This window comes from Phyllobates terribilis, unplaced genomic scaffold, assembly GCF_046119375.1.
Source record: "Phyllobates terribilis strain yellow unplaced genomic scaffold, ASM4611937v1 Scaffold_5__5_contigs__length_657084704, whole genome shotgun sequence".
Classification (NCBI taxonomy): Eukaryota; Metazoa; Chordata; class Amphibia; order Anura; family Dendrobatidae; genus Phyllobates; species Phyllobates terribilis.
In genome coordinates, this window is record NW_027362765.1 from 79,888,751 (window position 1) to 79,912,808 (window position 24,058).

General features: G+C 44.4%; 1 protein-coding gene across 1 annotated transcript; it reads left to right on the forward strand.

The window, feature by feature from the left end:
• Positions 1 to 3,411: 3,411 nt before the first annotated feature.
• Positions 3,412 to 20,339, forward strand: TRIM16 (tripartite motif containing 16). Its single transcript, XM_073682425.1, has 6 exons — positions 3,412 to 4,077; positions 9,671 to 9,766; positions 11,707 to 11,940; positions 12,560 to 12,731; positions 16,313 to 16,408; positions 19,188 to 20,339. The coding sequence occupies exons 1-6, from the start codon at positions 3,571 to 3,573 to the stop codon at positions 19,967 to 19,969; spliced, it is 1,887 nt and encodes a 628-aa protein (XP_073538526.1). The 5' UTR covers positions 3,412 to 3,570; the 3' UTR covers positions 19,970 to 20,339.
• The last annotated feature ends 3,719 nt before the right edge of the window (positions 20,340 to 24,058 follow it).

Below are 24,058 nucleotides of genomic sequence, written 5' to 3' on the forward strand. Positions count from 1 at the left end.
TCCACCTGCTGTGTCCCCATAATACATCCACCCACTGTGCTCCCATAACACATTTACCCACTATTACCCTATAACACATCCACCCACTGTGCCCTAATAATAAGCCCTATGACTGTGCCCTCATAACAATTCCCTCATAATACATTTAGCCACTGTACCCCCAAAATATTCAGCTACTGTGACCCCATAAGACATTCAGGCACTGTGCCCAATAATAGATCCAGCCACCGTGCCCCCATAATACATCCAGCCACTGTGCCCTCATAATATTCCGCTACCATGTCCCCAAAATAAGCCCTTGCACTTTGCCTTTATAACACATCCACCTGCTGTGTCCCCATAACATATCCACCCATTGTGCCCATATGCCATATCAGTGTGCCCCCATAACACATCCACTCCCTGTGCCCCCATAATACATCCACCTGCTGTTCCCTCATAAGACATCCACCCATTGTGCCCCATGACTCATTGCTGACTGTGCCCCATAATACATCCACCCGCTGTGCTCCCATAACACATTTATCCACCCTGCCCCCATAATACATCCAGTCACTGTGCCCCATAACACATCCACCCACTGTGCACCCATAACAAAACCTAACACAGTTCCACTATAAAACATCCAGCTGCCGTACCCCCATAATATTCAGCCACTGTACCCCCATAATATTCAGCCACTGTACCCCCATAATATCCAGCCACTGTACCCCCATAATATTCAGCCACTGTGCCCCCCATAATATTCAGCCAATGTACCCCCATAATGTCCAGCCACTGTACACCCATAATATTCAGCCACTGTACCCCCATAATATCCAGTCACTATACCTCCATAATATCCAGCCACTGTACCCCCATAATATTCAGCCACTGTACCCCCATAATTTCCAGCCACGGTACCCCCATAATATTCAGCCACTGTGCCCCCATAATATTCAGCCACTGTACCCCTATAATATTCAGACACTGTACCCCCATAATATCCAGCCACTGTGCCCCCATAATATTCAGCCACTGTACCCCCATAATGTCCAGCCACTGTACCCCTATAATATTCAGCCACTGTACCCCCATAATATTCAGCCACTGTACCCCCATAATGTCCAGCAACTGTACCCCTATAATATTCAGCCATTGTACCCCCATAATATTCAGCCACTGTGCCCCCCATAATATTCAGCCACTGTACCCCCATAATATCCAGCCACTGTGCCCCCATAATGTCCAGCCACTGTACCCCCATAACTTTCAGCCATTGTGTCCCTATAATATTCAGCCACTGAACCCCCATAATATCCAGCCACTGTACCCACATAATATCCAGCCAGTGTACCCCCATAATATTCAGCCACTGTACCCCCATTATATTCAGCCACTGAACCCCGATAATATCCAGCCACTGTACCCCCATAATATTCAGCCACTGTGCTCCCCCATAATATTCAGTCACTGTGCCCCCCCATAATATTCAGCCACTGTGCTACCATAATACATTCAGCCAGTGTGTCCCCATAACAATTCCACCCACTGTGCCCTAATAATAAGCCCTATGCCTCCATTACACAGCCTAATACGAATCTCCCAGAATACATCCAGGTACTGTGCTTTCATAAAACAGTCACCTCCTGTTCCCCCATAAAACACATCTACACACTCTACCCATTAATATATCCACCCACTGTGCCCCCAAAATAATACATCCACCCACTGTGCCACTATAACACATCCACTCACTGTGCCCCCATAATATATTCACCCACTGTGTCCTAATAATAAGCCCTATCACTGTGCCCCCATAACACAACTTATTACTGACCCCCCCCCCCCACTAATGCAGCCAGGAGCACTTAGTACCTATGGAATTCCTGCAACGCCCTCTTCCTCCACACGGGGGTTATATGGGAGCAGTAAGTCCTGCACCGCCTGATAATAACATGGGACTATTTTTGGAACTTCTGGTTATTCGGTTTTCTGGACCATTGGCTGCTGGACTAAAAGAAATGCAGTTGTCTATAGATGTGTATAATGATCGCCTGGGGTGTAGGGGAAATCATACGTCTCTAAGAAAACAGAATATCTCTACAAAGTCACTGTCTGCAGAGATCTGGGCAATGGGACGTCCTCCGAACAGGATGTCCAGGAAGTTGTGGACAGGAAGCTTGGACCAGAACCAGGACAGGCGGCCGCTGGAACCCATACAGCAATTGTGTCACGTGAAAGATGGAGTCACCACTGACCGAGACACCACAAATTCCTCACATCAAAGGACCCTCGGACTCATCGCACCACTAACGATGGGGTGATCCCATGGTACATTTCTGACATATTGTCAGGTTATGACATAAGTGTCTGATAGATGTGGGTCCTACAGATGGGATTCTCCTCTCGAGAACATGGAGTCAAGATGAAGCAAAACCAGTCACACCATTTGCTAAAGCCCAATCCTGATTACCACCTGGACAGTGGTAGAAGCCCACCGAGACTTTACTTCTGTTGTATACACTCTTAGCATGACACCTGCTGACCCTTTTGCAAGTTTGTAAGGTCTCCTTTTAAAAAGGGTTAGAAAGTACGGTATTAGGACTGATTTGGCATCGGCACCAGGTGCAGATATATGGGCATTGATGTATTTAGTGATTTGCATCTGTACAAAAAATGATGTAATCTGAAAGTCCAAGTGGTGCAGTCTCAGAATTTGGTCCTCAGGTGATTATATGTTCAGAATTTACTATAAAATGACTGCTTTCTTCTAAAAACAGCGCCACCCATGTTCACAGGTTGCGTCTGGTATTGCAGCTGAGCTCCATTGAGTTAAATTGGGCTGAGATACAACACTACAGACAACCTGAGGACCATATTAATGACCAATTTGCTGGAGGTCCCAAATCATACAGAACAGGAGGAGCAGCTGAGGTGTCCATGACACATTTCATTTCCTCTCAATTGCCCAGAGGAAGAGTAGAGCTGTCCTGGCATGTGCCCGGCTGCTCCATTTAAATGTCTATGGGGTCGATGGAAATGTCCACAGTGACCAATAGTGATCAAATACTTGCCAAAATTGGGACCACTCATGGATGTCCCTTCCCAAACAATTCAGGAATGATTCCACTTTTAGGTAGGATTAGCCTAAAAGCTACCATTTTTGCATACGGCAAAGTGTGTGATTATTGGGGGGTAATTTTTCAGCTTTCTCAGACCCCTTTAATTTCAGGAATGTTGCACTTTTTATTTGCATTCTTATCTACCAAGGTTAGAATGAATTCTGCACTTTACACTTGGCAAATTCCAGGACTTGTTCTTCTTGTAAACCAGCTGATGTCAGTATTGTCCACGTCCTTGTTTTTACAATTGCTAAAATTCACACACAGTTTGTTTGCCGAAGGAGCGCATGACTAAAATGAAGGAAGCCCAGTCATGTGGGATTATCTATTGGCACTGCTCTCCGGAACCCAACCGGTTAAATGCTTCGGGCTCGGTTACTCAGTCAGGTGTGGCCATCTGTGAACCTGATCTTCAGCTGGAGAGAAAGCAGAAAAGTTTGTGACTGGAGCTGGGAGTTTCTTGAACATGGCTGAAACAGGGATAAACTCCAAGCCGGTTTCCAAATGCCAAAGCTGCGTGGAAATCTCATCCACGGCCCACCACGAGGAGAGCAAGGTGGCCAAAAGCCACTCCGTAGAGGAGATGAGAACCCTAACTGTTCCTGGTTCCGAAGGTGGAGAATCGGGAATATTAGATGATCCATCCACGGAGAAAATTGAGGCGCTGACGGGTGACGAGGTTTGGTGTGACTTCTGCATGGAGACCAAAGTGAAGGCACTGAAGACTTGTCTTACGTGTATGGTCAATTACTGCGCTGCCCACCTCAGACCCCACATAGATAATCCCAAGCTGCTCTCCCATCAGCTGGTGCCCCCCGTGAATGAAGCCGCCTTGAGATCCTGCAGCATCCATAATAAACCCCTGGAGTGGTTCTGTAAGGAGCACCTGATGTGTATTTGTGAAGAATGTGCCACGAGCGACCACAAAGACCATGACCCAATTCTTTGTGTGAAAGCAAGAAAGCAGGTGGAGGTAAGAACTAAAGGGGGTTCTTCACGTCGACAAGTGGTACCCCCAAAACTTGGAAGGAATGGGGGCTGTGTAACAATTCAAGGTCTCACAAAGCAGAAAAAAATGTATCTGCTGTAACTTTATATTTCACTTTTAATCAAGTATATCATAAGATGCATTTTATAAAAAAATCTAGAACTTTTCATGTACGTGGAAAATGTATGCTGATCTATAATAATTACCCAATGTATAGTATAGCCAAAATGTTCTAAAATTTATGGATGCCTGAACAAGTATATGCAGGATGTGTCCGGATGACAACGCCTGACATGATGATGCTTGTCCACAAGGAAAATGACTGTTATTATCTGTATCCACAAACCCAGAGATGAAGGTGAAGTTCAAATGTTTAGGCTATGTGCCCACGATGCAGAATTGAAGCAGAAAATTTCCGCAGCGTTTCTGCGTGTTCTTGGCAGTAAAAACTCTTGCAGATTCTACACGCGTTTTTACATGTGGATTTGACTTGCGTTTTTCAAATGCATTGGGACCTCAAATCCGCATGCAGAAACGCACAAATGATGGACATGCTGCGGATTTTTCTGCAAGGAAAATTCCGCAGCATGGGCACAGAACATGCAGATTTTCATTGGGGATCATGGGGCACGGATTACCAAGCGTTTTGCAAGCATTTACGCTGCGGAAATTCCGCAGCAAAATTGCTTGAAAAACGCATAGTGGGCACACAGCCTTAAGGTGCCAAATTCATGAAATGTAATATCAGATAAATACTGCCCCCTGTGTACAAGAATATAACTACTATAATACTGCCCCCTGTGTACAAGAATATAACTACTATAATACTGCCACCTATGTACAAGAATATAACTACTATAATACTGCCACCTATGTACAAGAATATAACTACTATAATACTGCTCCTATGTACAAGAATATAACTACTATAATACTGCCCCCAGTGTACAAGAATATAACTACTATAATACTGCCCCCTGTGTACAAGAATATAGCTACTATAATACTGCCCCCTGTGTACAAGAATATAGCTACTATAATACTGCCCCCTGTGTACAAGAATATAGCTACTATAATACTGCCCCCTGTGTACAAGAATATAACTACTATAATACTGCCCCCTGTGTACAAGAATATAGCTACTATAATACTGCCTCCTGTGTACAAGAATATAGCTACTATAATACTGCCTCCTGTGTACAAGAATATAGCTACTATAACACTTTGCAAAAGCATGTACTGCTGGTCATATACATAAATATGCTTAAAAACAACTAATTTGCATTGGGTCAGGACACTAGCACTAACCCAATTGTTGCTTTATATAATTGGGTATTGTGTGTTGCCTGATAAATTCCTCTAATAAAAAAAACAGTTTCTAGGTATTTGCTGTGTAATCTGAGGGCAGCATAATGTAGGGGCAGAGACACTGATCCCAGTGATGTCACTTGCTGGGCTGCGTTTTGCTGTTTCATTAAAATCCGTCTATTATCACTACAGGACGTAGAGTCTTGTGCCTCCTGGTCCAGCCCTTTCCCCACCACTGGTTAGCAGCTTTAAGTCAATATACAGTGTACACAGAAAGCTGCCAATCAGTGATGGTGCGGGATTATACACAGCTCAGCCTTCCGATATCTGCAGCAGAGAAAACTATGATTCTATCACAACTGCTTCACCCAGTAAGCTAAGTGACACATCGCTGGAATCCCTACATCATGGTGCTGTCAGATTACATAGCAAAAACCCTGCTGACATATTCTATTTAAATGGATTTTCCACTTTTAAAAAGTGGTCCCCAAATGATGGAACTCGTATAAAATAACAAAATCAGATAGTACCTACCTGGTCATGCTGTCTATATAGACAGAGCCGCGGAGCTGAGTGACTGGCTGCAGCGGTGTGGTAAGCTGTCAACGTGATGTAACCGCTGCAGCCGAAACACTGACACAGAAGCAGTATCAGAGTCCACGCTGGAGCCCATGAGGGTGACTTCTATTAGACTTGTAATTTTACAAGATTTCTATAATTTGGTGACCATCTTTTTGGAGAAGTGGAAAGACCCTTAAATGTCACTCTTGCTATTTAAGCCCCTGGCACAATTCTCTCACATTTTATAATCTCTCATACGTCTCACTGCCCCTCATATCTTAGTACATGTTCCCACGTCTGTAATCAATGGCTATAAAGTTATAAGATGAAGCAGCTGCGCACCGGACAAGTTACAGTAGGTGCTAATTATCCTCCAGACGTGAGGATTCCAAAAGTCAATAACTACTTATTAATGTCGGCGTCCCCATACGGGGTGACGGTACGGAAGAGACCAGAGTACTGTTTATGCTCAACACAGGGATGTTGCAGTTTGTGACTATGTTAAAACTGTTTCATCAAACAGTAGCACAAAGTGATGACAACCATTTTTCCTCAAATGGCAAATGTGAAGACTGAGTCTTCAGTGAGCATAATACTACTCAGACAACACAGGGTGAGGGTAAAACAGTGTGGCAATACTTTATTGAACCACAAAGTGGACAATAAACACATAGAACAGTCCCAGCAAATACCCAAGATGGTACACCATTACACAGTCCTCGCCCCTCCACTGGCCCGCCTGGGATAGAACAGCTGCGACTTTAGGACTTCCAGGGCCAACTACCTCAACCAGCGGCCCCCGTTTCTGGCGGGTCCCCACAGAGAGAAGGTAGCGACAAGCTTAGGAAGCTAGCAGTCCATCGAGGTACAAGGCCAGGAGACCCAAGGGTCCCACCCTGGCCTCTCCGAGAGTTTCCATGGGGCCAGATGACAGGCTGGTCCCAATCTGGCTTCTCCGAACGTCTCCATTGGTTCCAGGCAACCGGAGGGTCCCACCTGGCAACCCCAAAACAACATATCCATGGGGCCAGGTGACTTCATCATCCCAACCTGGTCTCCCCAAATGTATCCATGGGCTCTCTGATGGTCAATGGAGCAGATCCGTATCTTTCCAGTCAGGGCAGTATACCCTTAGGACGAAATCATGTAGAATACAAATTTGTGTCTCTTTAGATGGAGCCGCCATGCTATCCATCTACTGTCCTGAAGGATGTCTCTCATTCTCCTTGTAAAGTCTTTCTGATGCTCCTTGATTCTCTGTTTCAAGTCTGACTGCTACAGAAGCATATCTCCTTTTTAAGTACACATCCACAGGTCAAGGGTTAGGGATGATATCCTTCCACAGGGCTCGGGTCTCATTGTTTGTGCATTTAATCAATTTACATAGTTGGTAAAGGAGAGGATTCTTCAAATCAACATCTAGCTGGCTTTTAGTACAATGTCATTAGCATATTAACATACAGCATTGTTTCCAAATGAAGAGAAGTCAACATTTAGTTTTATACATAATAGTATGTCCTGCTTGACCAGCCACAGAAATACACATACATTTACAAGTCAACATAAACACATTAATGTATTTCTCTTGGCTTAACAAATCTAATCGTCTGGCTGATTAAGATTATAAGCTGTATCGCCACAGCAAACGTTTCATTTTTTTTTTTTGTTATAACATTCCCCACAATCCTACACTCCTCCCTATCTACCCATTCCCTAAATTTGTTTTTTTTACTGTACTCCCTGTGACGTTTCATTTGAGAGGAGTCTCAAACGTGACGTCACAGGTGACTGGGTCTGCACTTGCTCCCGCAATGTCCATCGCCCCTCCTGGAACAAGACATCATCAGGGGCAGTGCTGCAGTTACTTACTACAGTTTATTGGATCGTCTCCCTCTGAAAACGTCCTGAATCCTGGGTGATGCATGTTGTGGTAGATCTGCTTCTATTGCCGCCACTTAGCTTCTATCAAAGAAGATGTCATCAGGGGGCAGAGATAGAAGCAGTGAGTGACACAAGCGCCACCCCACCGCTTCTACCACTGCCTTCAAATGAACAGTCATCAGGGGGCAGTGATAGAAGCTGTGAGTGCAGCGCTGCCCCCTGATGACTATTTGTGGTGGAGTTAGAAGCAGAGAGCCGACACTGCACTCGCTTCTGCCACAGTGGCAGCAAGAAACTAGTGAGTAACTGCAGCTCTGCCCCCTCGTGATGTCCTGTTTCAGGAGGGGCAATGGACGTTACGGAGTTGTAAGTGCAGCTTCAGCCTCCTTTGACATCACGTTTGAGACTCCTTTCATTTTGAAACCTCACCGGAAGTACAATAAAAAAACACATTTTAGAGATTATCAGGATAAGAAGTGTAGGGTGTTGTGTAATAAAGCAAATTACAAAACTGATTAGAATATAGGGATGGATAGTTAGAAAATATACTTTAGGTGCCAAACCAACCGCTTAACTTGTAGTAATAAGCATAGTCCAGAGGTATACATGACGGTGGGCTACCGGAGCTTTTTTCTCAGTGCACCATTTGGCATCCAGCACCTAAGAAGCCACTTTGCCTTAGCAAGAGTACAGGGCTAAGGCAGCGAACTGATTCATTGCTCCCTGGGAAAGGTAAGCCCAGCTAAGAATCTGTCAGAAGGATATGTAGAAATGAGGAATGAGTCAACCAATCCTTATTAGGAACTGCTCACCTAATTGGTTTCGGGTGGAGTTCCCCACCATTATTCCAAGCCAATTAGCTACTAATTATTCTTTCATCACGTCCCGATCAGGTACCAATATGAGATGAGCAGATTGCTCCTTGCATCCACAGCCCAGGTCCATGGTCTCTGGCCATAGGAAGGAACTCACAAATTTCCTTAACCTCCTGGATCCCAGACTCTGCTTATGATTAGCCGAGCTGGCGAGACATCACCTGTATGCCGCACAGTTGACACAAAGCCAGACTGGCGAATCAAGTGCTGCGCCTGGGAACATGGAAGCACACGGAATTCGTGCAGCTCCTTTCCATGGCCAGAGTGCACCGACCTGGATCGTGGAGGCGAGAAGAAATCCGCTCATCTCATTAAAAGATTTCTCATCTTGTTTAAATGGCTAAAATTGCAAAAACAACGCTGGAATTTGTAATTGTATAGTTTAAATCTTGCAGCCTAGATTACTGACCACCTTTGCAGTCTATCAGTGTTAGCCATTTTCCTAAGAAAGGAGAGCAGCACTTGCAAGCTCTTTGCTTTGCAGCTTGTAAGTGCTGCTCAGAAGCTAGCCAGATTGCTAGATCTGGTCAACTTCAGTCCCCCTGTGCTCCTCCGAAGCCACAGAAACAAAACTATCTCTGATATCGGCATTGGAGAGTGCGAAGTTTTGACCAGCGGTGTGACGGACCGGCTGTCCCAAAGTGTCAACCTTCAGAAGCACATGTTATCCTAAGCAAGCGGGAAGTCAAGAGGTAGAGGAGCGCTGCGCTCCTGAAGAAACATCACAAGAAAACCACATTGATATAATCCTACCAATTAGCAAATGAGGTTAGATTAGAGTTAAGTTGTTCTCACCTTGTGCCTCTGTTGGAGGGGACTGGGCAAGATGTATTTTGTGGAGAAGCTTCTTTTGTTTTTCTCAACTTCCTTTGGAGACTTGTGCATTCAAAATACTTTAGTGGATCCTCTTGCACGCATCGGTGAATAACTTGTATCCTCTTTCATTCCTCCAGGCAGAAGTTCAAGAGATAGTCACGGAATACGAATCGAAGCTGAAATGTGCAGAACATTCGATCGTCAAACTGGAGGCTAACACAACATCTATACAGGTAGTCGAACAATCGTCTACGGAAACGACTTTACAGGGGCTGATAGCCAAACTTTGAGAGACCAAAGATGCCAATCTGTCCAAACTTTGATCAGAACATAAGGGAGTAGTCAAAATCCTCATTTGAACGGGGATTGTACAGCATTAAAAGGTGTGTGTTTTTTTTTTTTGTTTTTTTTTGTTGTTTTTTGCATTTTTCCAAAAACATCAGCACACCAAGGACTTATGTCGGGTATTACAGCTTAAAGTCATTCCCTTCTAGTGTGTTACTGTTTTTTAGAAGAAAGCAGCCATGTTTTGGAAATTTCGAACTTAATAGAATTTTTTGTAGGTCACTTCTCATTGTGTACCATTAGGCTAGGTTCCCATGATGAATTTTTGACGTTGAGTAGTTTTGAAAAATGCAGGTCACCTATCTCACTTAATGGGTGCAGAAATGCTGCAGAAAATGTGCAATGTCAAAAACTTACCAAAAAGCTCGTCGCAGGAACTTCGCCTTTTGAGACTTTCTCAAAAAAAAAAAAAGTCAAGTATTGCAATTGAAGACAACTGCAGACGTTCTCCTAGAAAAAGCAAAGTGTTTACTGGTTTTAAGGGCTTAGATGAGACTAAATTTTTTACATAAATTGTTTGAAAATAACAAACTGAGGCATACTCTCCTTCCAAGGACTCCCTGGATACAGCACATGTCACTCCAGAGGTCTCACCGGTTCTGGAAGTTTTCTTTGCTCTATTTGGAAGTCTTAGCCACATTGTAGCCTGTGATTGGCTGCAGAAATCAGGTGACTAAAGGAGCTTGTCATCGAAGAATCATCAGCAGTCCCCAGACTGCTGCAGCCCATCACAGGCTGCACCGTTGCTGTGACTTCTCATCGGAGCACACACTACTTCCGGTGTCTGTAGCAACAAGTGCTGGATCCGAGGGACTACTGGAAGGTAAGTATGCATTTTGTTATTTTCAAACAAACTATGCCTAAAAACATTTTTTTACCGCTAAGCAGTCTATATGCACATGTAGGTCATAGAAAGCTGAATTAAATGATACCTTGATATCTGCGATTCGATCTCTTGTTCCAAAGAAATCCAAGTTTTATTTCTTAATATGAGCTGTTAAGATCTAAGGGTTGGTCATAGATCTCCCAGAGAATCTGCCTATAAAGCTTATTTTAATTGAAAGTGTGTGTTACCAGTGTGAGACATGTAATGACTGACACTCTGCTCTCTAGATCTACATGTCTCACACTGGCAACCCCCCCCCCTTTTTTGAAAAAAATAAGCTCTGGAGGCAAATTCGCAGGGAGATCTATTCCAGAGAAAAACGTGGATTTCTCTGGAATAATGCATTGGATTGGAGATGTCAAGGTATCATTTTATTCAGCTTGACCTGCATGTCCATATAGACGGCTAAGGAGGGTTTATCCTACTGACAGATTTCCTTTAAGGCTGGTAACTCCACTGTTTAAGTATGGTGGTCAGATCCACCATTTGTTGTGCAAAATGTATGGATCAGACATATGTCAAACCTGGTGTTCTTGGAGTCGGTCTAGTCCTCTTCTTTTGGAGGTACTTCATAAAGGCTTTTGCTTGCAAATTTGGAGGAGCATTGTTAAAAATTAAGAAGGGGAGGGGGAGTCTTGATGGACATGGTCAACTATCTCATTGACATTGCCATGCTAGAATTGACGTGATGGAAACTTTCCCGGATTCCCAGAAGAGTCACCAAATCTGTGTCCTGCAGAAACCTTCTGAAAACAAATGTCCTAGATGCCAACTGGCTCAAGTTGGAAAGTCTGGTTGAAGGTCATATTGCAATGGCGTACGCAAGCTCCAATGACTTTTTTTGTCATGGATTGACTATACGGCAAGGCAATCACTTAGTGTCACATGTCATCAGATGTTACTGAATTTTGATAGAGCCATTCTCTTTTTGCATATTTGCAGAACTCCGTAGCGGAAGCAAAACGAGCAACAGATGTGCAATTCGAAGAACTTCATGATGCGGTGAAGAAGGCTCATTCCAAAGTGCTGGAGTTCCTGGAACAACGAGAGCGAGCGGCCATCAACCAGGCCGACGGTATTAAGACCCACCTAGAGCAGAAATGCAATGAACTTCGGAAGATTAAAGCCAAGGTGGAGGGGATTGCAGATCACTCAAGTGACTTCTGTTTCCTTCAGGTATGAAACGCGTGAACATTGAGGCAATGATAAGTCCTTGTATGCTTTCACTCAGCTTCCCAATAACTTTTGAAATTTTGTTACATCAAAAATTTTGCACCGTTTGGCTTTTACAGGCTCCTTGTTTCCTTGGCACATTTAATTTTGATGTGGTTTGTGGTTACAAATCAGTTGACAGGACCTTTAAAAAACACAAAACCATTATGTGTTAGAAACTCTCCCATTGGACCATCAGAACTAGCTCATTGACAGATTCTCGTTAACACAGAGGCTGTAGAAGATAAATGGTTCAAAACCTTTAATGAAACCCGATTATGAAAATGATTTTTAGCCACTAATACATGCATTTAAGTAAGAAAAAAAAAAGTCCCCAAAAGATGACAATCACTTTAATTTTTTTTTGTATATTTATGTATTTCCAGAAATACTCAAAGCAAAAATGAAATGAGGTTTTACGTGGTCAGGGGTCATTTTAAAGGACATGCGGATTTGACTCTGGAAATTTGGGCCACTTCATTAATACCTTTAGTTTTTGTTGTCCTTACCCATATATATTTAAATTATGAAATTGTTAAAAATGTTTTGAAAAATTTCTACCGTTATTTTGTGGTTTCCGCAGAAATATTGCGAGTTTAAGAAGGCGACGGGAGACGACACCCTTCCCAGCGTTTACATCGGACTAATAGACAAGCTGTCGGGGATCAGGAAAGTGGTGAATGATTCCACCAAAAAAGTTATTAATGACCTGCAAACGTCGTACACTGATGACCTTCAGGAGTTTGCTAAGGAAGGTAATGGGGGTCTTTAACACAAGAAGTCAAATTGCCCTTGAAGGGGTTGTCCCAAGAACAAAGTACATTTTAATCAACAGATATTGGAATAATAATTATCAGTTGTGGAGCTTAATATGTTAAAAATAAATGTTGTTGTGCTGAAATCGTATAAATGTGCCCCTGTTATGTACTGTGTAATGGCAGTGTCTGCCCATGCAGAGCTGCTCCAGTTCATGGCCTGCACATATCACAGCTCCTGGACAGGGGGAAGCATAAGGCAAGAATTCAGATTGGCGCCCCCCCCCCTGCCCCTCCCCCTCCTCCAAGCACATATGCGATTTGTACACTTAGTCATGTGCCAACAAGCTGCTCTTCCTAATTCTCTCAAAGTTCAGTGAAAAACAGAGAAGCAGGAAGAGAAGCTCGTTGTCACGTTACCATAAGTACGAAAATCGCATATGATTGAGGTATACATGTGATGACTGCTGGAACCAGAGCTGAATCCTGACAGTAAGTATATTACACTCTGTCCGGATTGGCTACAGGGCTTAATTTTATAATTAAAGGGCTCATACAGGTTTGAGAGGAAAATCTGCAGTTACACTAGGTGACTGCAAGTTTCTGAATTCTCACAGCACATGCACTGCACACCTTTAGGATTCTCCCTTGCGCAAGTATGCAATTTGTACACTTCCGGCCACATTCTGACTAGACTCGCTCAATTTGTTTTCATTGAGTGAGGCCATACTTGTCTAGTCGGCATGTGACCACATGTATGCAAATCGCCGACACAAGAGAATCCTGACAGGGTGCTGTGCGCACTGTGAGAAGTCGGAAGTCTGTCGTCACATAGAATGACTGCAGACTCATCACAAACTTGGAAAATCCCTTTAATGCTCTGAACATGAATAAAAATATTGCCTCTGGAGTTATCTTTCTCTTCTCCATTTTGTCCAGATGCCACGATGACTTTTCTCATTCACAGCCCGTCTCAGCAGACTTCCATCTTCTGCGGTCTTCTGCAGCACATCCCCACACAGTGCCATGAAAGATAGCATAGTCATTATAATGTTCCTGAATAAAAATGTCTGCCCTACGCTGAGCCACTGAATAAAAAGATTGCTCCTCACTATATTCCCTGCACAAAATATCACCCCCACACTGTCCCTCTTAAGATACATGCCTGCCACACTGCCCTCTCCTTTCCATACTGGGCCCCCACTTCACACTGTCCTCTCACACTGTGTCCTCCCCTATAGGGCCCAGTCTCTTTACTGTGCCCCCTCATCACAATCCCCCCTCCTTGGCATACTGTCACCTCTTGGCTGTGACCTTACACTGTCCCCCCATGCTACCTCTCCAACACACTACTCAGTCTCTATTCTCACACTCACCCCCCCATACTGTTCCCTTGCACTATTCTCGTCAACAGTCTCCTCACACATTTCCCCCTCCCTCCTAGTACATGTAACTTGTCCCTTTCCATACTGCCACCTCACACATCCCCCCCAACTCCCCATACTGTGTCTGTACCTGTCCTTTCCCCACACTTGTGTAGTCAAATCTTCCCCCCCCCCCCGTTACAGTAAATACATCCCCACACACCGTATATACACCCCCACAGTAAATCCTCCCCCGCATAGTACATACAACCCCACACACAGAAAAAGCCCCCCTCCCCCTCAAATAATCTTTGGTGTCTTCAGCACTTACCACCCATGTTCTTCATGCTTTTGGGCACCGGCGAGTGACGTCAGCAGCGTGACCACATGACCTGAGCATGCTGCTGGGGTCGTTCTGACCCGGGGTCAGAGCTTCAATTGTACTCGGATCTGAGACACACAAGTACAATCACTGGGAACCGGCGTGCTGCAGCTTCTCTGAGCCGGCTGTCAGCTTGACAGCCAGCTCACAGATCAGCCGAATCACAGTCTGGGGGGCGGCAGAATGCAGCCGCAGGGGAAGACACATTGGACCGCTGCATTAGGTTACCCGACTGCTCCCCCCCCCCTCCCCCCCCCCCCCGGGGCTGCGCCCTGGGCACATGCCTCGGCTGCCCCGCCCTAGATACGCCTCTGTGATAAGTGAGTATATAGACATTACAGCCAGGGGCTTACAGCTTCTGCCTTCTGAGAACACATTTACCTGCCTGTTTTATCACGGGAGTGTTTCTACTGTATTACCAGGAGCTCAGTAGCTGCTGAAGCTACATCACTGACTTGATTTTTTTATGAGCTCCCAGGACTGGTGACACAGTAGAAACAATCACTCCTGTGATTAAACAAGCTGAAAAATGTGTTATCTCAGAATGTATATGGGACGTTTATGGCACATTCGCAGGATATGCCATAAGTGTCCCAGATTTGAATAACTTTTTAAGTCTCCTGAGCTGGGGTCACAATGCCTGAGAAGTAGTGTAAACTGGGACAGAACTTGTTTTATAATCCTCAGGACCCTCTGCACTGCAACATTTTAGCTTTTTAAAGATAACTTGTCCCAAGTGGCCAGTTTTTTCTCTTATTTTATCCCCACTGATCCTCTGATTTAGAATTTTTATTTTTTTATTTTTTATTTTTTTTAATCCGCCATACATTTTGAGATATGGGCCTTTTGGTGTGATGCTAATTTTTATCGTCTTTACCAATAGGGTGAGGGAATTTTAATGGTCCTTCCCATGCAGGTATTGCTCACATGATCCTCGGGGGCATGCATATAGACTGTTCTACATAATTATCCTGTGCGTATTATCCACATAGGAAGGGCCATTAAAATCATCACTAAAGAAAAAAGCGGCGGAACAATATGATGGATTTAAAAAACAAACAAGCAAACAAAAAAGAAAAGCAACCCCCACCCCCAAAAAAAACCTTCATTACCGCGGCTCTCTTAATACATAAGTGAAAACACTTTTTTACCTGGTGACCTGCCCTCTTTAAATATTGGCATAAAGTTAGTTGTAGTATGTAGAAAACCTAAACAACGGTATAAATTTATCTAGAGCTTTGGCCTGAGTTCAGACCACAAGCTACTGGCAAAAAGTTCAGGGAAGTAAATATTTAAATTGCAATTTGATAAATTAGTTTCACGACCTTGAAATAAAACAAGAGAAGGACAAGTAAGTTAGAAGAACAGGGACAACCAGCAACCACACCTAAAGGGAGTGAATACTTTAATAGACATACATATGTATAACAATTGTTCAACTTTTTATGTAAATGTTGATTTCAAAACAGTTTGTCAAAAAGGAAATTCGATTTTAATGTGCACATCAAAAACTGCAGCCACCTGGTGGCTACCAGAGGTATTTTTTTTTCTTGATTTTGTTGGAACACAACCTAAACTTAAAATAATTCACAAAAATGAATGATGGCTTGTAAGACTGACGTATATATATTTTTGCAAGTTTATTAAATAAAAATCTACTTTTTTCCACCAAGTCAAAATGCATACATAATAGTAAAATTGTCTCAATATATCAGAATAGGAAAGATTAAATTCTCATATCGGGGTCTGCCGCCTCGGGCCCGGGACTTGTCATGTTACTTTTATCTGCAGTGTTGATTTAAGGTCAATGATTTTTTTTTTCCTTTTTTTTGCAGAGGACGTTGGGATAAAGACCATGGTATCAGCAGTTCTTTCGAAAAACCACAAGATAACTGCTCCTGACCCCTCAACGAGAGAAGACTTTCTGAAATGTAAGTACTCTGATGTGCTGTCTCCTCCTGGCAACCAATAGCAGTTTAGATTTTTAATCTGAAAAGCTAGAATTTTGCACATTTTTATGAGCAAATAGTATCGTCCTTGAGATACTGAAGTCACACCCTTGTCTTATGTGGAAATGGAAACAGTAGAAGTTGGGGGGGGAGGCATTTTAATTAGTGTTGGGTCGAATCGACAAGTCTATAATCTGTGGAGCCTGGACGGAAGACCTAAGAACCACCTCCTACTTTCTCGCATCTGCGACTATTCTTTTGATTAGCCGGCCTGGCGCACCTTCACATGTGTTTCACACCGCAATGATGACGTCATGCCAGGTACTAGGTGGTTCTCAGGACTCCCATCCTGATCACTGACACTACCGATGGACCAGGTCCTGTGTCGATTCGCACCAACTCTGTTTTCAAATGAATCTCTCTGATCACCCTATGTCCATTCTCTCTCCGTAATATAGGTGGCACTTACACTGCTCAAAAAATAAAGGAACACTTGTATCACAGTATAACCTTAAGTTAATTAAACCTTAGGGATAGTGATCTGTCCAGTTGGGTGGAGATTGTGAATCAATGTCACCAGCTTTGATGGAAATGAAAATCACAACCTAAGCAGTGGAGCGGAACAGCGAGACGACCCCCAAAACGGTGGAAAAAAAACAAATGTTTTTGCAGGTGGTGGCCATAGACACTTCTCCTCTCCTGACCCCTCCTGACTGATTCTTCTACAGTTTTGCGTTTTTTTTCTCGTGTCCTTATCGCTAATGGTAGCATGAGGCGATAACTACAGCCCACTGAGTTTACGCAGGTAGTTTGGCTCTTTCAGGATGGTACATCCAGAAGTGTACCCCATCACCATCTCAAGAACATGGAGCAGATACCAGGACATGGGTTGTCACACAAGGAGAACCGGACAAGGTTGTAGAAGGGTAGTACTGGCATCTGTTCTTTAGTACAAGGAGGAGCAGAAAAACCAAAATCAAAGCCCTACAAAATGACCTACAATGGGCAACAGGTGTTCATGTTTCTGACTAAAGTGTCAGACACCCAGCACATCAGGGTCTGCCGTCCTGTAGTGGGACCTGTACTCACAGCTCAGCACCGCGCAATTCATTTCGCATTATCCTGAGAACACCAGAATTGTGCCTCTCGCAAATGAGCAGGATCACACTGAGCACATCTGACCGATGTGAAAGAGTCTGGAGAGACCGGGTGAATGTTACGCTTCTTCAACATCATCCAGTTTTACTGGTTTGGTTATGGATCAGTGATGGTCTGTAGAGGCATATCCCTGGAGGGCTGCACAATTCTGCACATGATAACCAATGTTACCCTGGCTGCTGTTGATGAAATCCTCAGACCTTACGCTGTTGCCGTGGGCTCTCTTTCTCTTGATGCAAGACCATGCCCGGCCTCATATGACCAGAGTATGTAGGGAGCTCCAGGATGACGAAGGCAGTGATGGCATTGGTTAGCTGTCATGTTCCCCAAACCGGAATCCAATTGAGAACCCCAAAAACATTATGTATCAGGGCATCTGAGACCAAGTAGAGCCCCAGACTGTCCAGATGCTCACTGATGCCCTCACCAAAGTCTAGAAGGGTATCCGGAAGAACACCATAGACCGTCTCATGAGGAGCATGTTCAGAAGTTGCTGAGAGTGCAAGCACGTGGGAGCCATAAACACTATTGAGTCACGTTACGATGTGCCGTGATAAAATGATACCAATTATGTTGTATTTACCTGCGATTCTAATTTTTGACTTTCAGTTTCGGGGTGACTTGGAATAATAATCTTTTTATTTATATATAGCACCAATATATTCCGCAGCTCTTTACAATTCAGACAATTTTACAGACCTTATCGGCACTGTCCCCATAGGGAATGTAGATTGTGAGCCCCAATCAGTATATCTTTCGAGTGTGGGGGGAAACCGGAGAACCCGGTTGAAACCCACGCAAATATGGGGAGAACATACAAACTCCTTGCAGATGTTGTCCTTGGTGGAATCCAGTTCATGACTTTGGTCTCTGTTGATGACTTTGGACTTGAAGGTCTACTATCACTCACTTGACCACAATCACTCTCTTGACCACCTTTGTTTCGGTTGATGACTAGCCCTCATTTGATGATTTTAGTTTCTCTTGACCAGTGATTTGTCATTTTCAATTTCTCAACAAATTGCAAAATTTATATCAGTAAAGATTTTCAACTTCCCTTTTGTTTGAGATCCGATGTGTCAATTTCTCTTTTATTTTTTTGAGCACTGTAGATGAGATCTCCTCCTCAGAAATGATCCTTATCTGCAGTGGAAATTTCTGAGAAGGACTTGATATTCCAGTGTGTAACTTTATCCTCCCAGTTCTTTGTAGGTCACACTCTCCTGTTATCAGTTTCAGTACATGAGGCTCTTCCAGGCGCGGTCACCGGGGTTAATTGTCATTTAATGTACTTGCTCAGCGCAGCTCCAGAGTTAGTTTTACGACCTCATAAAGTCATCCTGTAGCAATATCTGTGTGCTGAACACTAAATACAGACTCCATATAATTTCCCATCAGCAAAGAGCCGCCACCAGACCGGAAGCCGATTGCAAGAAAAAAATAAACCTTGGGAGCAAATAACTTATGCCAGGAGCCAGGATGTAGCGATCAGTAGAAGATCTTGTAGACGAGAAGCCCATTGATGCCACGATCACTAAAAACAACTTATTGTTAGGAGTTATCTTAAACGCCATGTTTACATTTCATGTTTTTGTGATTGCAGATAAGACGAATGTCACCCTGGACCCGGTGACTGCTCACTGCTTCCTGAGGTTACTGCAAAACAACCGTAAAGTGAACAATGCCTCCCCGTGGCAGCAGTCGTACCCGGAGCACCCAGAAAGATTTGAGTACTGGCGTCAGGTTCTGAGTGACGAAAGCTTTTACGTGGGTCGCCATTACTTTGAGGTTGAGTTCAAAGGTGAGGTCCTCTACATCGGTGTGACCTACAAGTGTATTGACCGGAAAGGGACAGAAAGTAACAGCACCATCATCGGAAATGATTTCTCGTGGGCCATTAAGTGGAATAGTAAAGATTTTTCAGCCTGGCACAGTGACGTTGAGACCCCACTAAAGACAGGAAAGTTTTCCAGAATTGGAGTCTATATCAACTACCAGAGAGGTACTGTGGCATTTTACGGGGTTAAGGACACCATGACACTCCTGCACAGGTTTGAGGGCTCGTTTTCTGAACCCCTTTATGCCGCATTTTGGCTTCCCAAAAAAGAAAGTTCGGTGACCATAATTAGTCCAGATGACATGGTCCAACAGGTACCAAACATGGACACCAAGGTGGTGACAGCCACTTCTAAGGAGACCATCATGTTAACTACCACGAAGACAGAAGTCTTGGTCAATACCACAATTCAGACCATCAAAGTGGAGACAAGTACCGGTCAAGCGGTCACGGATTTGGTCATGTCAACACCATCTCCTGTCTTAGAGTCTAATGGAGAACTGGAGTGGAGGGAAGACCACCCCAGTACTAAAGTCACCACAGTCTGACATTGGGTCTCGGTTTTGGAACTTTTGTAGATTATTTTCTATATATTTGTTTGATTTGTCCTTTAGTGATGAAATTGGAAATAGAGACCAAGAAGCATGAGATGTACAACCTAATGCTGGACTGTATCGCACCCACTACTGTAGAAGAAATCTGAAATACGACAACTGCTTTTAGGATCTAGAATTGTGGCCAGGGCAGCTGACACTTCGCCTCCCCCACTTCCATTGACTACTCATGCCAGATGATGTAAAGAGGTCACACCACAGAGATATTCTTCATAGCAATGATGTTTCCTCCAGACACATTTGTAAAATGTGTTTATTTAAATTATATAATAAATAGCATTTTTGATGGAAAAAAAAAAAACAACCCATGTTCTCAAAACATTACATGAAGCAAACGCAGGGCTCTGCTACGTCACCGCAGACATGCACGCAGGGCTCTACTACATCACTGCAGACACACACGTAGGGCTCTGCTATATCACTGAATGTCCACACCTTCCCTGTGTCTTGCTCCTCTTCACTCTCTTCCACTGTCTATTCTTATGACCTGAGAATGTCACCCAAAGGTCCCAGCAGGACCTTCATTCTTTACATAGTCTGAATAGTGGAGGAATGACCTGTCAGTTCCTTTCTCTACTGTTGTATTCAACTTTATCTGTACCATAATGACACAGATGAAGCTGAGGTTGGGGCATGCACTGGACCTCCTGAGAGAGCAGGACACCTCCTCAAATTTTGGAGAGTCTCGCTGGATTCAGGAAGGTTGGGAAGACGAGTGAAGTTATCTAGTGTGGGAATTATAATTGCTGTCAAAATATACCTCTTGCCATACCACATGTTACCACAAGGTGGCATTTAATATCTATCAGATAAACTTCTTCGGCGCTATCATTTTATTTTTTATTTGGAGCAGTCACTTTATACAAAGCCTGGGTAAAATAACAGAATTTCCTGCATAGAGAAGATGAAGGTCTCGTCCACTTGGCCAACAACTCTATCGATCCATCCACCATTGTTAAAATGAACGTGTTTTTTTTTTTTTTTTTTTTCTTCAATGTAAGAAAATCATACCAAGGCTAATCATTTCTGACCTTTTTTCACCTTTGAATGTCTGCCGTAATCTGTACAATTCAATTGAAAAATTAACAAATCTTTTCGGGTGGAAAAATTAAAAAATCTTAGCCCATTCTTCCTTACAGTAGCACCCCAAATTGGTCAGATTGCGAGGGCATTTACTGTGTACAGCGCCCTGTTCAGGTCACCCACAGATTTTCAATTGGATTCAAGTCTGGTCTCTAGCTGGGCCATTCCAAACCTCTGATCGTCTTCTAGATAAACAATTCTTTTATTGATTTGGAGGTATGCATAAGGTCGATGTTGTACAGAAAGGTGAAATTTGTCATCATCATCTTCTGCTTTTAAGAGGCCTGAAGGCTTTGTTGCATAATTCTCTCTACCAGAAGTGTATCTAGGGTGGGCAGGTGGGGCATCTGCAGCGGTCCGAAGTGTCTCCCCCGGGGGCTGTATTTTGCCGGAGCCTGGACTGGGAGTCGGCAGTTCTCTGAGCTGGCTGTCAAGCTGACAGTCTGCTCAAAGAAGCTGCAGCGCGCTAGCTCCCATTGAACAATTTGTACTCGAGTCTTTCAGATGCGAGTACAATTGAAGCTCTGACCGACGGGGCAGAGCAACAGCAGCAGCATGATCAGGTCATGTGATCACGCTGCTGACGTCACTCGCCAGAGTCCAGAGGTGCGCATAGAACATCGGTGGTAAGTGCTCCACACTGGAGCTGAAGACACCAAAGATTAAATATAACAAGGGAGTGGGGAGGGAAGATTAATTCCACGTGGGAATATTTATTCTCTTTATTTAGTGTGTGTGTGTGTGTGTGTGTGTGTGTGTGTGTGGGTGGGGGGGGGGGGGGGATGGGTGGGGAAGATATGAGGACACAAGTTTGGGGAAGAAGGGAGGTACAGGTGCAGACACAATATAGAGAGCGGGAGAGATTTGAAGCCACAGTATGAGGGTCAAGTGGGGAGATGGGGGGGCATTTATGAGGAAACAGTAGGGGGGATGGGTGCATTCACAGTATGGTGAGTGGGTGGAGAGGTGCAGAAGCAGAATGGGGAGTATGGGTGCGCACGCAGTATGCAGAGTGAAGGGGGATGGGTGCAGACACAGTATGGGGAGTCACGGGGGATTTGTGAGGGGACAGTATGGAGAGTGAGGGAGTAAATATGAGACAGTATGGTTAGCAGGGGGGATGTGAGAGAAGACAGTATGAGGAGGGATGGGGAAAATGTGTGTGAAGACTATTGAGGGGAATAATGTGAGGAGACAGTATGGGTGAGAAAAGAGTGAGTGGGCACAGAATAAAGACTGAGTAGTATGGGGGGGGACAGTAAGGTAAGCAGGAGAAGTGTGATGAAGGGGCACTGTATATAGACTGGGCCCTAAAGGGGGGGCACAGTATGAGAGGATAATGTGAAGAGGAGGCCTAGTATGAAAAGGAATGGGCAGTGTGGAGGCCATGTACCATAAGAGGGACAGTGTGTGGGTCATATTTTGTGCAGGGAAAATAGTGAGGGGCAATTATTTATTCAGGGGCTCAGCGGAGGGAGATATTTTTATTTAGGAGCATTATAATGATACTACTATCTTTAAGGGCATCGTGTGGGGATGTGCTGCAGAAAACCCGAGAAGATGGAAGTCTGCAAAGACGAGGTGTGGATGAGAAAACTTATCGTGGAGTCTTGACAAGATGAAGATGAAAAGAAAGATGTTGTCTCTGGAGTTGTTCATCTAAAAAGGTACCTGGATGTAAATGTTTTTTTGTGATGCTAATTCTCATATTTTTATTTGTTAGGAACATTAAAGGGGTTGTCCAAGTTTGTGATGAGTCTGCCGTCATTCTATGTGACTGCAGACTTCTGAATTCTTACAGAGCGCACTGCATGCTGTCAGGATTCTCTGTTGCTGGGGATTTGCATACATGCTGTCACGTGCCGACTAGACACTCAATAAAATTGAATTGAGCGAGACCGAACACATCCAGTCGAAATGTACTGTGGTAGATGGGCGCCTTTGGCTGTACATAGAGGTAGACACAGGAACACTGTCTCTTTAAATCAGACTCTGGGGTTGGTGAGACTTTTTTTTTTAGCATCAACCCGTTTGTTACCTGAGCGATCGAGATCTCCGCCACTCCCCAATAAGTCCCAAAACAGCACAAAGTACCAGCCTATGATAATTGGGTGCAATAAATCCGGGACCGCGCCGACCTCATGGGACTCATTACCTTTGGCCTTCTAAATAACCACCGGATAGTCTTTAGCATTCAGGAATCAATTGGAGAGGGAGTGTGGTCCTCACGGGGGTCACTAAACTCCCTGAGTCTAGTAGTCCAGTCATTTGCAGGCCATTCACTTTTACAGGACAAGCTTGGGACCCCTCGCCGCGTGGACAGTCCACACTGCAAGCTGGATATGTGTAGAATGAACTCTGGCGTCCCATGATACAGTCCATTTGCTCGGTGGTCAGGGGATAATGGGCAGCTATATGACCTGGGCTATGACATATCCAGCAAATTGCATCCCCCACCGAGGCCCTCGGCATGACCTCCACGGGCCCCTTGCACTTTGGACGTCCCACCCCCTTTTTAACCTCCGCACCCCACTGTATGGAGTGGGTTACCTCCCCAAGGACCCGTTAAGTATGGCGCTAGGACTTCCGCCCACTGTTCGGCCGGGCGTTTCTCCCTAATGGCGACCCTTTTAAAAACTGTTCAAAAGGCCTCTGTCATCACCCGTCATTTTCTGCAAGGCTCTCCTCACCGCCTTCGGGACAGAGAAATCATCAGCTGACATTGGATTCGGAGCTGCTGCCGTGTCACGAGCCACCTCTGTGAGTAATTTAATCTGCTGCTGTTGTTGGCTCTGTTGCTGCTGCTGCATCAGCAGTTCACTTATCTCCTGTTGTGTCAGCTGTTGCTGCTGCAGCTGGAGCTGTTGCTGGCTTTGGACCAGGTGCTTGATCAGCTCCTCCATTTTGTCTGACCACTGTTCTATCCCTACAGCTGCCTTC